The sequence below is a fragment of the Brachyistius frenatus genome, unplaced genomic scaffold (genome assembly GCF_029030835.1).
Source record: "Brachyistius frenatus isolate BFR_SWC_R1_liver_20210118 unplaced genomic scaffold, ASM2903083v1 Contig_254, whole genome shotgun sequence".
In the NCBI taxonomy this organism is placed as follows: domain Eukaryota; kingdom Metazoa; phylum Chordata; class Actinopteri; family Embiotocidae; genus Brachyistius; species Brachyistius frenatus.
The window spans coordinates 477,905-494,933 of record NW_027210853.1 but is presented as its reverse complement, the minus strand read 5'-3'; the positions used below and the strand labels follow the sequence as shown (position 1 = coordinate 494,933).

Here is a 17,029-nt window from a genome sequence, read left to right as displayed (position 1 = left end):
GCATTCATTCAGGGAGTGCTGGAGAGGGGAGAGAGGAAGAATGGTGGGCGGAGGGAAGAAGGGCTGGCGTTAACAGGTCGGCTCTGCAGCAAGGGGTAAAAATTCCAGGGTGGACAATGAGCTTTCTTGTTCCCATGGGCTCCTTAATGAAGGGGTGTAGCTGTGTGGGTAGAGGGTGCAGGGCTGATGGAGAGTGCAGACTGATAGACGTGGGAGATGGAGAAGCAGCTCATTTAGAGACAACCCTGCCCTTATCTCCTCCTCATCAGCTCAGGCTGCATCTGTCAGCATCCCTTCTCCCTCCCAGGGCCATTTCTCTTTCATTTCCAGCTTCATTTCCGACCCATTGTTTTCTTCCTTTTTGCTTTCAAACAGCAGTAAGGATCTCATAATGGACACTTGAATGAGCTACTGCATGGAAATGAGCAAAGAGTTGAAAGGAAAGTTAACAAGACTGTGCAGAGAAGTGCCAACCTATTCTGTCATTTTTGGCCATGATGCACTTTTTGTTTTGATTTCACATCACAGAAAGTATTATTAGTGTACATCTTCCAGGGCTGAGAGACTCAAGGGAGGCATTTGTGGGAAAGACCCGTGTCAAATCAACCAAACAAATACCGCCAGCATTAACGGCACAATAGCCTCCATCAAGACTAAAAATAACGGTCGGAAGCGGCTGCGCCACGCCTCGGCTGCAGGGGAGTAAATCCGGCTTCCAGGAATATCCCCGTCCACCGTCAGGGGGAAGGAGAGATGCCAGGCAAGCCAGGGCATGAGGACTGGCAGACGGTTCTGGCATCGCAGGCAGACAGGCACCAAGCATGGAAAGCTTGCACTGCAGTCATCCTCAGTGAAGCACAGCCAGCCCTGTCATCTGCCCACTGCAATCCTATCAACTCCAATCAACCAGCACACCATGGAGATTATTTTCAACCGATAGAGGGTTTAAGCCTTCAGAAAATGGGTTTGGCCACCACAGGCTGAAACCTAAGAAGAGTATATTACAAGTGTTTTATGAATGAGTAATCTGCAGTACTGTCACACATTGGGAAAAATCTCAAAGCAATTTCTAATGACAGAATTAGTGATTTTCACACATCTTCGCACTATGATAAACCACCATCTAATTATGATCTGTACACAAGATATTAAAGCTATAACAGACAATTTTGCGTTTTGGCATCCACTTCTGATATCTTTTTTGCCAAAACCTCCTGCTCCCTTACTGCTTTAAAATAACATATTTCCCCACTTAGTTCCTCGCGGTAAAGTTGTGGTTTTATATTTCATTGCTTTTGACCATCTGAAATTCCTGCTCGTAAACCAACACAGTGGGGGTGAAAAAAATTGTTTGCACTGCTTGAAGGTATGCTTTACAAACATGGTAGCACTGAGTCTTTCATAATAGTCTGTCTTTTCACTTTGTGGGAAATTCGCAAAAATCAACGTTCAATTCACACGTTTCTGCTCTATTTTCTCGACACACTAAACCAGCGCACTTAAAAATAAACGTGCTTTTTGTAAAGTGGGTGAACTTTCCTTTTTACTACCAAGAATTCCTCACTGATTAGAAAGTATGAAGTTTTCTCCGCACGCAGCATTTGCTGCTGCTCACGACACCGTTTGTGTTTAACTTCAGTCACATCGTATGTATGACGTCAGAAATAAAAAGCATTGTTTCTTGCAGCAAAGCATTTTCAACATACAACGTTTGTATCAGAGGCTGCTCACACTTTTCACACAATTCGGTTTTCATGTAACTACTCCACTTCCCTAACAGATTGGGGCCAGTAGGTTAACAGTGCTCTCCCAGCAACAGTACATTTTGAGTAAAGTGATGAGCTATCAAGTATTTACTGAAGCAAAGAGCAGCAGCCTTAATGTGAACAGTGAAGGGAGTGTTCAACCCCTTCAGGGGTCACTGCAGTGGAACAGCCCCATCGCAGAGCCACATCAAAGGCCTGCCAGAAATATCGATGGGTTTGGACTGAGGTTGAGAAATTTACTATGGCAATCATTCATCAGGCGCTGCACATGAAGGCGGGAAGGAATCACATTGAAAATAGGTTGCTGTTGACTCTCCCATATCTTCTCTTTATATTATTACAAAACTTTACACAGACAATTGCTAATCTCCACATTTGAGTGGAACACAGAGGGACAAAACAACAAAAAATAAAAAGTATTTTTGATCCAAAAGGCATAAATAATATAAAAGACAACTTTTTTCTTTAAAACAGATACATTCATATGAAATAATATTTTACTACTACAAAAAAATAAATAAGTCATCTGAAGAGTTTTTGATCTTTCATGAGAGTCTTCCCTCCCGCGGGATATAGTTTGTCTTTCTGTTTCTCTCCATCTGGCTTTGATCTCCATTTCGTTTTTTTCCCCCCTCACGTCGCTCGTCTCATCTCAGTCCATCGGCAGTTTCATGTCCTTGTCACCGTAACTTTCAGTGTCTCTGACTGTCCCATCGCTGGTCTTCTTTCTCACACTGGGATATTTCCACTTTTCCCATCCAGCCTCTCCACACAGTGGGAGAGTGTGCTTGCGTGTGGGCTGCGTTCAGACCTCTTGTGGGCCGGGCTGGATCAGCTCTCCTGCCAGGCTGCTGCTGGAGATCCACCCAGGCTTTTCGTCACAGTCCAAGTCTGGCAGGCCGAGACTTTCCCAGCACACCACAGGCCCCTCTGTGTCCATGCACTCCACCTCCTCCTCCGCTGCACAGCGAGACAGCGACAGAGTGAGAATAGAGCGAGGCAAGAGTCTTTGGTTTATACGTCATATTAAAAAAGACAAGCACAGATTCTGGAGAAGCCCACAGTGTAATTTGTGGTGATGCTGCATAGTTTGTCTGCATACATGAGTAATGATAAAAAAAATATATTTTATTTTAAACTACTAGCACAGCATGAAGCAAAACAACAGTCAGGGTTAAATTTTATAAGAGTACTGAACCATGAGTGTCTGGAAGTAAATGTTCTCACTTAACATTTTGGGAAATATGCTAGCTTTCTTTCTGGTTGGATAAAAAGAACAATACAACTCGTATGTTTCTGAAAAATAATGGAAACGGGGCGGAAACAGCTATCCTGGCTCTGTCTGAGTCCACCTATCAGCCCTCTGTAGCTCAGATGGGAAGTTCTGAGCTTTATGATAGGCATAAGTGTGAAAGTGCCATCGACCTTTTCATCATTCACATATTTCTCACACTCTATATTTGTTGACCTCATGTAATTAAAAGCTTAGCCAGTTAGTTTATTTATATAAAGTAAAGTTACTTGTCAGTTTTATTGCGGGTTTGATTTTCACTGTGGTCCAAACAATAAAAGGTTTTCTTGGAATGAAAAATCAATTGGAAACACAGTTACTATCACCTTCGTGTATTATGATCGATAACACTGAGAAATATAGGATATCCTGACATTGCATGTAATGCTAAAGGAGGGAAAGTCATTCCAGCAAGAAGTAAATGCACTTTTTGCAACATTTTCTCTGAGTGCTATTCTATAACCTCATAATTTCCCTGATGGGTGTTTTGACTCAAAAATGATCTGGAAATATGAGATTTCTTAAGTAAATAAAACATTTCATTGCTTATCTGGAGCCTAAAAGAAAGTGAGAATTTGCATTTCATTGCAGCAACAGGTGAAAAAAGAAAAAATACCGTAAAAGATTTTGTGGGAATTTGTGAAAAATGTGTCTCACCAGTTTTGTCAGCCGGAGAGTTTTCATTGTTCCTTATCAGACAGCAGGAGTGCTGCGAGGGCGAGGTCTCCCTGTGCTCATCTGGTTGGTAACCTGCGTCGGCCTCCTGGTCACCAGGGTGCGCCTGGCTGTCGGGGCTGCGGTACTGTGATGAAACCTGGCCCAGAGGCACCATCTCCAGCCCGTCCTGCTGGCACGGCGCCACACGATGCATTAGAGGCAGAGTCCCACTGGAGAATGTGCCACTGGTCTTGTTGTAACATCTGTTCGGAGACAGAGATGGAAAGAAAAGTGGAACGTCTTCATTTATAAGGTGTGTAGCTGACTGCTCACCACGCTGGTACCTGACTCTCAGCAGAAAGCTGTGGGTTTTTTCCACTAGACGCAGAAAGCTGTTCATATTAAAAATGTGCACAAAACAAAGAAAGCTCCGACACAACTGGAGCACTCTTGCACGGCTGCAAAACATGTTTAACTAGTTAAACCGAAGATTTAAAAGGCCCAGTCGCACAATGTGACACAAAAGCAGACAGTCGCACGCAGCGAGCTTCTCCACGTTTCCCTGAACTAAAGCTTCCCTCTACCGGTACATGATTGGAGCGTGACCACACCTCCTCTTTTCCCAGCAGCCGGAGGTAAATAAACACAGGGCTCATTATGTCTGCTGGCTGGGTGCACACAGGGTAAACTGTGATGCTGGGACCCTTAAGTACATAAACAGGACTAGCAAGAGGGCAAATGTGTGTGTGTGTGTGTGTGTGTGTGTGTGTGTGTGTGTGTGTGTGTGTGTGTGTGTGTGTGTGTGTGTGTGTGTGTGTGTGTGTGTGTGTGTGTGTGTGTGTGTGTGTGTTTGGGCCTCACAAGGGGCTCCCAAGCACTTCTTCTCAGCTGGATCTTATGAAATATGAGCAACGTCTAATTTTCTTACTCCAGCTTTCCTCAGGGCTTATGTTACTTCTTTTTTTTTTTCCCCATAAAAAATATCCACATCGTTTAAAAGAGGCAGGTGGGCTTAACCTGGGTTTTATGTTTCTATGCATCTTCAAGTTTTTGTGCTCCCTGCTGCAGCAGACACCGATTACTATAGTTTTAAGCAAATAAGTAAACATAGTACATAATGACAGATCTGTGTTTGTATTATTGATGTTTGTATTTGACCACAAATATATACATACCACAATTTATTAAGAAAACAGAAGAAAAAGGAATCCTAAATACAACAAAGGAAAAAAATAAATAAATGAACATGTCTTACCTGTTGTTGTTGCAGAGGTTCTGACAGCTCATACAATCAGAAGACTCGGTCTGGGGAAGAGCTGTGTACATGCCTCCCCCCTGACAAGAGAGCACAAACGCCGGATTTAACGAAACAGAACTCAATATGTGCCCATCGATGTAAAATACAGCACCTAGTTTAATACTTGTACAGCATCGGTAGAGCGACAAACGCGGTGTTGAGTCTCAAGGTTTGGAGAACTTTGTGGTTTCTGGACTCACGTTGTGGTGGTGGTGAGGGTGCGAGTGCTCGCAGTCCCGGGTGCTGTGGGGAAGGGTGCCATCGTGGCCGTGTGGGTGGCCAGGTGAGAACAGGCTGCCGGAGCCGTTGACCAGCGCCAAGCCGTTGGGGAGTTTGTGGTGGAGGTGGTGACACCCTTGGGGTAACATTTGTCCGTTGTGCCCGTAGCTCCCGTGGATTCCCCCGTTGATGCGGCTGGAGCCGGGCAGCGTGGTGTACTCCAGCACGTGGCCGTTCATCTCTGCGGGCTGGTACAGGTAGCCGGGAGGGTCGTACTCTGCAGGGCGGGGGGTGGTGGGGGCAGAGACAGAGGTCAGTTTCAGAGTCTCATCTGGTTAAGTTTAAAATAATTTATTGCATTAAGGAACATAAAGCAAACATCAATTTGCTAGTATAAAATCCTCAGTCCAGTCTTAATATTGTTTACTTAAATTTTCTGATATCGTGTAATTTATGTCAAAACTTCACAAATTATGGATTGTTGGTTGACAACAGCAAACACTGAACTATTATATTATAATATGTTATACACTCTTCCAAGTTGGATTTTAGATTTATTTTTTTTCAAAAATAATTACATCAAAACTAAGCAGCTTTGTATTGATATCAAAATTCATGTTCATATCGTCACTGGTATGAGGAATTTGATGAACTGGGATGTTGGTGAACTAAAGTGAATTATCTGTGACCCTCATTGACATAGAAATTAGGCACCGGGGACTACAAAAACCCAACTTTCTACAGATCCAAACGGCCCGGTTAAGAGTCCAGCTAACAATGGCCAAATCTTTTGCAAGCACTGTGGGATCTGTATATGCACTTGGAACGAACAGTTGGAATATGCTTCACACGCTTGTCTCTGGGCCAACTGGGCTTAATAATGTGACGACTCAAGCAGAATTAACTCTTGTGTGGTTGCTGTTCATTCTGAAGTAAAACTGCAGTGCAACTCGGATTGAGCGCAACGTTATTGTCGCTCTATGACAAATGGATTTCAGACATACTAATCTCAGTGTAACCATATGGTTATACTGTATGATATAGAAATATAGAAAATAGAAAAGATGTTAAGTGTCTTGCAAACTCACTGTGCATGTTGTTCTGCTGGCGATTCCTCCACAGACACATGGCGATAAAAGCCAGCAGGATGAGCACCATCACTCCCAAAACACAGCCCACAATCAGGTAGAGCAGTCCTCCGGGTGGGCTGGGGGGATCCTGAGGGTGGGGGCCGGATGGGGTGATGGGGTGCTGACTGGGCGACCCTGGCGCCTGACGTGCTGCAGCAGAGAGGGAGGAGGGGACATGAGGAACGGCTTTTTACCGTTTGCATCAAAGAAACACAACACAGTGCCGAACTATAAAGTGGAAGCCATTGTTGTCGGTCTCATAAAACTCAGCACATTTACGTTGTATAATTGTGGCGGTCAGACCCTTCATTAAAGTTGCAGGCTTTGTCAAAACATGCCTTGACTGCTGATAAAGTTGAGGTTTGGATAAAGCGAGAGTCATTTCTTGTGCAGTACAGTTTGTGTTTTCTTACCTCTGGTCTCACAGATCATGACGTTGCTGTACTCGCTCTCGCCCCCGTCGTTAAAGCACTGCATTTTGATATCATACGAGGTCTCGGACTGGAGATGTCCAATCATGTGCCAGTTTTTTACACCTGAGAAGGCAGAAGAAGCGGAGGTTAAAAACAAAAAAGGGGGAGAAAGGGGAGAAATCACTTCCTCTACCTGTCAATGTTGACTTAATTTGCTCCAAATCCTGTGTAAATTCACAACTTGTATTTTTCCTTCTTGTCCTCTCTTCTCTTCATGTCTCACACTTTTTCGGAGGTCTTGTTCTTTCATGCTCTCTCTCAATCATTCATCCCCCCCCCCTTTCTCCGTCGGTCCCAGGAGGGCCCAGACAGTTGCTTTACTCTAGACAAGCTCCATATATGGCAGCTTCATGTTTGTCCTGGCTTGCCTCCAATAATCCCACTCCACAGACACACTCCACCGCTGCGCTACCAAACACACGCACACGCACACACACACACACACACACACACACACACACACACACACACACACACACACACACACACACACACACACTACCATGTGCTCTAAAAATCACAGATGAGACGACAGCCTCCAACAAGGAAGTGCTACATTTCCATCAAATGAGGCTGAAATAAGCTGCTGTTCTCGCTGTGTTTTGTTTAATATGAGGCACGATAAGATAAATCAAAGTGCATGTGCGACCTCTGCCCCAAGGAAGGGTTTAACTCTTGTAAGTGGGGAAAATGAAAAGAAACCAACCGTTAATGTGCTCGGTAAAAAGAAAGTTTAAAACAAAACACAAGAAGATTATCTGAAGGAAAAGTGACAACAGTCAGCATATTGAGCAGGGTGCCGAATCTCAGTACGACTGAAACAACAACAACAACTACCACTACTACTACAGACACTACGACCATTCATACTATATTTGGAAACTTTTAGGCTGCGTGATAAAGTAATTAAGTTAACGTGACGTAAAAAAAAATTATATTCCCCAAGTGTGGCATCCACAGAAAGTACTGTAGCGGCAGTATACTGAAGCTCAGCTCTATTGCCAACATTTTAGTACGAGCAATTTTGCAGGAAAGGAAACCAGTCGTAATATTTTAGCACAAAGAATGAGACAGTCCTCGTAAATATTTCAACAGTCTGTGTCTTGTGCCTCCATCGTTTTCTTATTTGATAACTGCAAAGTTATTTTGTTTTTTTATATGATGAAAACTATTTAGAAGTCTAGGTTGCATAACACCGTTTTTTCAATATAATTTTATTTGATAACAAGCGGAAGGTGGTTGTAACTCCGTGCTGAAATCAGTGAAACGCTGTGGAAACGCTTATACAGTCTGTAACCGAGACATTTAAAAGGCTTTGACTGAATTTGGACAATTTTTTTTTTAAACTTTTGATGTATTAAAAGTTTAGACTCGCAAGTCACCAAATCAACGCTCACTGGGTAAGCAGCCCGACCAGACATCCGTCGCCGACAGCGAGGAGTCCGTGGAAAGCCCGATGCTCAGATGTTGCGGAGTTCGGTTGAGTGAATGGACGCCCCTCCTTCCCTTCCTGTACCAGGCTCAACTGTTAGCATTCCACCCAGCAACCTGAGCCCCTTCTCCTCTATTCGGGCTCATATTACAGCCCTGGCCCATTAGCTGGCAACCATTTATTAAAACCAGATTTCAGAAAGCCCTGCTGCCCGGGGAGAGCACTCTCTATAAATCAAAGAGCAGAAATGGCCCCTCTTCGCGACACCCCACTCGTGACTCCGGGTATCCGTTTCAATTACAGCTGCCAGTTTATCATGCACAGCACGCGCTTACGTCCACGACAGGACGAGGCTGTGGACAAACACTCCACACGGGCTACAAACTCAAGCTGCAATGGAAACACAGACACACGTCACAACGTTCATCTCCGTTTACCTTCGACCATGTCCTTTTTGTAGTCGCTGTCATTGTCGCTGTCAGTGGGCCGGTAATAAATGTAGAAGCCTTGGATTGGTGTGTTGTTGTTACTTGAGGGACTATACTGGATGGAGAGGGGGGGAAAGAAATTATGTTAGACTACAGCAATCTGGTGAGCAATTATTATACAAAGAGAGGAAATTTTCCAGCAACTAATGGCGGGCTTGTTATCAGCAGATGTACCGAGACTGCGAGCTACACCGTGATTGCACTGTCTGTCTGAAGTTCAGGGAATAATGAGGCTGTCTGAGGTTAAGTAAATGTGGGGAACTATCTGGAGCTCAAACCGTTGTGAGGAGGAGAAATGGCTTTGAAGACAGCGGGATCAAAATGTAGATGAACGGGGCCTCTAATTCTCTGTTGGAGCAGAAGTCTAATCAGCACAGCAGCGCAATTAAAGGTCTGATTGATTCTTGGCTGCAAGAGAACCAGCAGCAGCTCAAACACAGGTGAACCAGCTGCAAGAGAAACACTCCATCACCCAAATTACAATACTCACAACAGGAAGTTTAATCTCTTTACTGCTTTACTTTGTCTTTCTTCCAAATAAAACCTGAATGACCCTGTGACTGTTCACATGTGTCAGTGGTGTCCTACTTACAGTCCAACGCAGCATGATCTGCGTGTCGCTGATGGCATCTGTGGTTAAGATATGAGGTCCGACCACTGGGCGGTCCGCGATGCGAGGGCTGGCCGGAGGAACCTGGTACGGCTTCGAGGCAATGCTGTGGGGACTCTCGCCGTATATGTTCACGGCTACCACCCGAAACCTGTAGTTGGACCCTGAGAGAGGAAAACAGTGAGAGCGGCAATGTTACAGGACAACGGTGTAATCCTTCAGCACTAATTGAGAGGCGTTCAAATGCCTCAGTCGTTTTGCACGTAGCAGAAATCAGATTACTTCAATTAGTTTCTTTTATTAAACCTCCCCCAATTATTTCATTTTGGGGCCTCACTAATACTTTTTACAGATTACTATTTACCAAACTGCAGACATTACAGTTTGTCACATCATGAAACTTCTGCATGTTTTTTAAATTAGTTGTTGGCCACTAAAAAAAAAAAAAGAAAAAGAAAAACATTTTTTGGTTGCTAACCCGCTGCCTGAAATGACAAAATGAAACGTTTGCCGTATGAATGATTCACTCTTGTATGCGACAGTAAGACATTTGTCTGGTGTAAGGCCGACTTACAAAGCAGAAAAATAAAGATAAGAGAGGTTAGCCAACTAGTCATTTTTGCATCAAGTGTTGAAAACACCCTTCTCAGAGCAGAGGAACCGTGATATGCTGGACTGGACAGAAGAGTTTAGATTGAAGTGAAAACTCACCGGCCTCCAGGTTCCGAACTTCCACAGACAGTTTGAGAGGCGAGATGTTATCCGCGGCTACAATCCACTCTGCGCTGCGCCCGCGTCTGTACTCCACACGGAAAGCTGTGATCGGCGAGCCGCCGTTGGCTCTCGGGATCCAGGTGACGTACGCCGAACTTTCAGTCGCCATGGAGATGGTCGGGCGATCGGGACCTTCAGGTACTGAGACAGAAACAAATAAGGAATAAACTTTGCAGACTTCTGTGAATCCAATTAAAAACATGCAGAGCACAAACTGGCAACCGGCATCACGGTGGGGATGATAACAGGGACAGGAACAAAAAAAGAAAAGAAGAAAAGACGACACGTCACGGTGAAGACACATGGAGGGATGGATACTTACTGCCTGGGCTGTAAGTCACAAAGTTAGTGAGGGCAGGAGAGAGTAAGAGAGACAAGAGGGTTAGTGAAAAGACTAATGTGAGTGTCAGCAAAGTAGGCCTGTTTGTAATTCCAGTAAAACACACACACACACACACACACACACACACACACACACACACACACACACACACACACACACACACACACACACACACACACACACACACACACACACACACACACACACACACACACACACACACTCTTATATCTGACCCTAAAGCTGTGCATGCTCATCCCAATCTCTCTCCTGAGGAGTCGTCACAGGGTGTCAACGATCGTTTCACCATTTGTGCTCCGAGGCACAAAGAAACAACGCAGACCACATCTAAGCAGTAAGCTCTGAGATCAATTCAACACTGTCTGGTCATGAACTCAACAATAAATATCTCCGTGGCAGAAAGCCCCATCATTTCCTCGGAAACCTCCCACAAACATAGTCTGCATTGAGGCCGGCAGCTGCAGCGACACCGCGGGGTTTCTCAGACAGTAGGCGATTGTGTCCTCGCCTACCTCTGTCGTGTATGACGACTCCAAAGTGGGTGTTGGGGTTTTTGTCCTCTGGAGCTTTGGGTGGCATCGAGATGACGGGAGGCTTGGACGGATTCTTGTTGGAGGTGGCGATCTTCTCTGAGGGAGGAAAAAGGAAAGAAAAAAAAGATAGGAGTCAGAAAAACAAGTCTGTGGTCCCTTCAGGGCCACAGACTTGTTAAAGGACGTGTTAAGGACATTAAACAGATTTATGGGATATTTTGTCAAATTTCTTCCTGTTTTTATCAGGGCAATGTTTCAGGTTTCAATTTGACAACCCTGCAGTTCAACTTAACTGTTTAACAGCTTGAATGATTTTATATCCAATTTAAAACTTTAAAGGAGCAGAACAAGTAAATTAAACATAATGCAATTTGCATGTTATTATTCTTTTAGTAAAAATAAAATGAACAAGGCTGTAGCTTCGACTGAGGATACCAACACCATGTCCGTCTGTTTCTGATATTTGAGATTTTGATTTTATACATTTGGTGACATTAAATTGCTGATTTTTATATTTTCTGGAAAATACATCTTTTAAATGGACTGTTTGTTGGCAAAAATGTATTTGGATTAAATATCCCCACCAGAATTATATTCTGGGCAGCAGAGGGAGGAGGTTTTTCATTTTTCATCAAATTTAATTTAATAAAGGCACCAATCCTTTTTCATTTCATTTCTTGGGGAGTTTGGAGCCACATCTTTACGCAAGACGCTGGTTTTCTTCTCTTTTTTTTCTGGTATAGGACCATTTTGACCCTTGTGATACGATCACGTCTGTGGTTTTGGCAGTATTTTACATATTTCTGACCAGGGAACCTTTTGTCAACCCTGCTGCGGTGGAGCAACATATTGTTAGTTTTTTTTAAACATTTGCTGTCATTCTTATTTTCATTTGTCTAAAACAAACCACACAAAAAAACTTGCTCACAGTCATTTACTTTGACTGACAGTAAACATATTCAGTCTTTTAAGTCGTTGTACAGAAACTGAATGTTTTGGCGCAAGTTGTCATTTTGTGGAATACCTACAATCAGATAGTTATTGGCTGCATATAATAAGCATTCATTTATTCTTCTTCAGTCCTCTGTGCTCAAGCCAAAACTTAACTTGGTTGAAAATACTTTTTGTGCTTCCTCTTCTATGAATTGACCAACATATTGGAATTCTATAGAATTCCTTTGATAATAAAAACGCAAATGTCCCTCCAAAAAAACTGCTGTACATTTTCTTATACTTGGAAATGCAATCTGCTCCCCATATTTTTCCGTTCTCGTGAGACTGCTATCAACGGAGAAAAATATGCATTTTCCTGCCTCCCCTCTGGTAAATTCCTTCCTGAACGTCTGCTGAATGTCATTGCAAAATGTTGAGTCCAGAAACGACCAGATGCTCTTTAACTCAGAGGAGCTGTCACCTGAAACGAACATTTACCGCTGATATTTTAGGAAGCCGAGCATTTTCCTCTTACTATCGTGGCTGTGGTGAAAAAGATGTGGTGTATTCCAGTGGTCAGTTATTCCCATGAACACTGCAAGTAACACCTTACCGCCCAAGACACACATGAATTGAAGGTAAACAGTTGTTTGAACAGTGTGTGACTGTGATTTCTTTAGGAGCTTGCGGTTGGACTGACCCTTGCCGGTGCGGAAGGTGAGCATGGCCGGCTGACCCTCGCCTGCTAAACTTCGAGCCACCATCAGCACCTCGTACAGACTGGAGGACTCCAGCTCCGACAGCCGCAGCGTCTTCTCGCTGCCAGGGACGCGAACCGTGTGCCATTTTCCCACCACTGTTCCCATTTCATCAACCTGACGCACGCACAGGAAAACACAAAAACACCACTCAAAATGACAGGGGGACAAACAAAATGATCTGCTCTATAATCCTCCACATTTCAGTGGAGTTCTTCTGCCAACAGAGTCTTAACTGGTATCACTGCAGCTTTATAGTCCGACTGATGTGATTACTGAAGCAAACACGGGATTTTAAAGAGGAAATGACCAAACTTTCAGACAGTCCAGGTGAACAGATGATGTTCCCCCATTCCTCGGTGGTTTAGGCAAAAGAGACTTGGAGCGAAAGAAAGAAAAGAAACATAACGGGATGTTGTTTTTTTTCCTCACCTTGCGGTATTTGACGAAGTAGGCGTTGATGGGGCTGCCTCCGTCACGGCCCGACCTCCACTCCAAGTCGTACACGTCGGGCTTGTGAGTCTGAGGCGGGCTGGTGATGATCGGCGCCTCTGGAGTAGGACGGTCGCTGCTCCGATCGGCCGGCAGGTTCATCGCGTCGCCTTCGTCCTCGGGCAGGAAGCGCTCGTGGCCCTCGTCGCTCTGTATGGGGTGGAGTGATGGCGACGCCTCCAGCGGCACACCGGCGCTGGAGCCCAGCTGTGGATCTGTGAGCGAGGAATATCAAAGATTATTATTAAGATGTATTTTGAACATCCATCCCTGGAGAAAGAACAATGCAGTAAAAGCTAAAGCAAAGACAACAACGCTCCACAGTGAGGGACAGACAGACTGGCTCAACATGTGCACGGAGGGCAATCGACACTGGAAAGTTTCACATTTGGAACAAGCTTCTTTTTTTTTTTAATCTGCATAAAATAACAAGAAAAACCTGGATTTCTGCAGCACTACATCAAATCAGTCGTTGTTTTCATTAAATCTTTGCCCCAGCCAGAGCCGTCCACCTGGGCAAATCATGCAAGCTGGAAGCCTTATTATGGCTGACACTGGTTTGGCAGAGCCCGGGTGGAATTACTCGCAGACATTTGGAAGACACCGAAGGCCCAGGAGAGCTGGGACTGCTCGACTTTGAGCAACACCACTGAGGTCAAACAGCATCATAACTGAATATCAAAACGTAAACAAGTGAATAAGGAGGTTAACGGAGCCAGGCTTGCCACAGGGGCACACTGCAGGGTCCTGGGTCCAGTTTCAGTCTGGGTTTGGTGTGTGCGGCACCGGTTCACTTTGTAAAACAAACAGGCCTGGAGCTGGTAACACTAGACCTGATCCTAGGCCTGCGGCCAGCTGCCACACATTCCACACACCAACCATTAAAATACCGGAGAAAATCAAACCTCAGGACTACATCCAGTTCTGCGAGTGCTCCTTCCCTCCCTCGACCCAACAACCCTCTCGTCTCTCCACAGCTCTGACTCATAGCTCAACCACAGCCAGGGCTCCGACTCGAGCACGGTTACAGGAGGAGGCGATTAAGGACACGCCGGCCTCCCCGTCCTGATGGAGAGGAGTGAGTGATGTATCCTGAGTAATTGCTACTACACCTGGACAGAGACCCGCTGCCAGGTCCTTCCCAGAAAAAGGTCACTCCATTAGAAAAGAGCACCTGGGAGTAAATGTGATGTTAAATCACAAAGGATTACCAGCACAGACAAGAGCTCAGCTTATTAGAGGACTTATGGGGACATTTTTTATATCTCTGACCGAGTTCCTGGGAATGAAAATACCTCCTTCTTGCGAAAACGGCTACCAAATAAAAAAGGAAAATATTGTAAAAAGAAAGTTAAAGCCAAATTCCTATATCACAGTTGGTGTAGCTTAATTTTATGTCAAACAACCGGTATTAAACAAATAATGGTGTCAGCACCAGCTGTGCCCGTTGCAGGGATGCTAGTTCTGTCATTTAGGAGCAGTGGAGCACAAAGTGTGTTGATGCGAATGACAGCAGGGAAACAGACCAATGCCTGACAGAACACAAACTACACCTCCCCTGACGGGCATCCCACTTCAAAAGCAGAAGGCAGGGTGTTGCCATGGTGATGGAGACAATGATACCAAACAGAAAACAAAAACATATTTCAGATTGCGCTCTGTAATGAATTACAGCAACAAGACAACACAGATTAATGATATTGTTTACTTTAAACGAAAAGGCCATTTGATAAGCTGCCGTGGCTGGTACCTAAAAAAAAACTTAAAAAAAACCACAAACTGAGAGTGTTTAACTCTGCAGAGCATAACCTGCTTATCAGCCTCACATTCGGTTTTTCCTGTACGAGCTCGAACTGCAGCGAAAGATATTAATTCTCATTCTTCTTCCTGTGGTTTGTGGAAGGGGAGCAAATGTTTTGCAGTGAAGCCGCCTGATCCCGTCTGATTTGTACTCCCTATGTACCACATGTAGCCGCATTCATCATCCTGCAGATAGAGGAGAGAGCTGAGGAATGGGGCCTTGGCGTACCGTGGCCGGCGAGGGAGGGGAGAGGGAGAGGGAGAGGAGAGGGAGAGGAGAGGAGAGGAGAGGAGAGGAGAGGAGAGAGAGGAGAGAGAGGAGAGGAGAGGAGAGGAGAGGAGAGGAGAGGAGAGGAGAGGAGAGGAGAGGAGAGGAGAGGAGAGGAGAGAGAGGAGAGGAGAGGAGAGGAGAGGAGAGGAGAGGAGAGGAGAGGAGAGGAGAGGAGAGGAGAGGAGAGGAGAGGAGAGGAGAGGAGAGGAGAGGAGAGGAGAGGAGAGGAGAGGAGAGGAGGCTTGGAGGAGACTGGCGGAGGAGGGGGGAGGGTTGTGATGTGTTAATAAATAAAAGGCAGTTGTGTATGATGTTGACAGCTGGGTGGTCTGGTCCTCGTCATAACCCTCCATGGCTACTCCTTACATTCCAGCGTCCGGGGGCTTATCCCCGACGGTGCGCACAAAGCTCACTCTCACGCTCAGGCTCAGTTCAAGGCTCAGGAGGAGGGCGGCCTTGGCCAAGCCTCCCCTACCAGCCCTGAGAGAAACACACGCATTCACACTCACAAAGCAAGGACTCCCTGCAGATACTGTATACGCAGGCCCGCAGAGAGCCCATCTGGTAAGATGCCTTAACCCTTTCCATCACCACCGAGTCTTTACAATGATGCAGCTTTTCTGAAACTTGGTATCTGTAATGTCTTCAACCGGCCCACAAAACCTTTTCTTTGGTTTCATAATCCTCAATGTGATGTGCTGCTTTTCTCTATTTTATTTCATTGGAACTGGAAAATACCTTTCTGGCCTGTTGATGAGACAAAACAGGCAATTTGAAGGTGTTGTGAAATCGTGGAATACATGAAGGCCTGCAGGGCAAAATTTCGGACATTTTATAGACTAATCGTTTCATCTTTTGTTTTAGAATAAAACATTTTGACAGTTTAATGAAAATAATCCCAGGGTGTGGCAAAACTAAAATAATTGATTTTCATGAACTGTTTCTTATCTTAAGAAAATAAAGTGCTCAGCAGTTTGAAGGATGTTCTGTCTAAAACAAGTCGAGTTGAGCTTCAGCAATGAAACCAAACAATAAAGTTTCAGTATAAGATAAGTGATGTATAAATACCTGACTGAGTTGTGAGCACCCCGCATGACTGTGCCGAGTCAATCCCGTTGTCCAGCAGACACTGATACACTCCCTCATCCTGTGGTGTCACATCTGTAATAACAAGTGAGGATCCCAACATTTGAAAGTGGTGTGAGGGGGAGATGGGATCAGCGTTGAACAGCCAGGTGATGTTTGGGGAAGGGTTTCCTCTCACTACGCAGGTGAAACGAGCGGAGGAGCCAGGAGAGACGAGCTGGTGACCCAGACCTTCCACAATAGAAACAGGCTCTGTGGACGCGAGGGAGAAACATTAACCTCAGCACGCACATCTGCTGCAAACACTCCCCACGTCAACTCTTCTTCTAGTCGTTTTCTTACCAAGAACATTCACAGTATAGTTAGCGCTGATCACGGTCCCCCGCTTGGTGTCGACCGCGCAGGTGTAACTCCCTTCGTCACTCCGCATCACTCTAACAAAGGCCAGGTTGTTGTGCTGTCGTTGGTGGGAAGGCCCCGGTGGGACCTCCTTGCCGTTCTTAAACCACTTGGCTGCAGGTGCGGGACTACCAGACACAACGCACTCCAACATCACCGGCTGAGACTGCTGTATGGAAACAGTCGTTGGGGCGGTGGGATAAACTATTCGCACTGGCGAGGAGGGGTCTGAATCTACACAAAGAATGAACACTGT

The 17,029-nt window shown here is 45.2% G+C and overlaps 1 protein-coding gene across 2 annotated transcripts in view; it reads right to left on the bottom strand.

Moving 5' to 3' along the window:
- Window positions 1–2,067: 2,067 nt before the first annotated feature.
- The window catches only part of cdon (cell adhesion associated, oncogene regulated), a 30,870-nt gene continuing 15,908 nt past the window's right edge, over window positions 2,068–17,029 (bottom strand). For both annotated transcript variants that reach the window (XM_069720985.1, XM_069720986.1), the window contains 14 exons: window positions 16,717–17,007; window positions 16,357–16,626; window positions 13,158–13,432; window positions 12,668–12,842; window positions 11,014–11,130; window positions 10,075–10,278; window positions 9,346–9,527; window positions 8,703–8,808; window positions 6,774–6,896; window positions 6,319–6,510; window positions 5,212–5,507; window positions 4,970–5,049; window positions 3,715–3,977; window positions 2,068–2,726 (listed from right to left, as the gene is read on the bottom strand). In XM_069720985.1, the coding sequence (XP_069577086.1) occupies window positions 2,572–2,726; window positions 3,715–3,977; window positions 4,970–5,049; window positions 5,212–5,507; window positions 6,319–6,510; window positions 6,774–6,896; window positions 8,703–8,808; window positions 9,346–9,527; window positions 10,075–10,278; window positions 11,014–11,130; window positions 12,668–12,842; window positions 13,158–13,432; window positions 16,357–16,626; window positions 16,717–17,007 (2,729 nt within the window). In that variant the 3' untranslated portion in view covers window positions 2,068–2,571. The remainder of the gene's footprint in view (window positions 2,727–3,714; window positions 3,978–4,969; window positions 5,050–5,211; window positions 5,508–6,318; window positions 6,511–6,773; window positions 6,897–8,702; window positions 8,809–9,345; window positions 9,528–10,074; window positions 10,279–11,013; window positions 11,131–12,667; window positions 12,843–13,157; window positions 13,433–16,356; window positions 16,627–16,716; window positions 17,008–17,029) is intronic.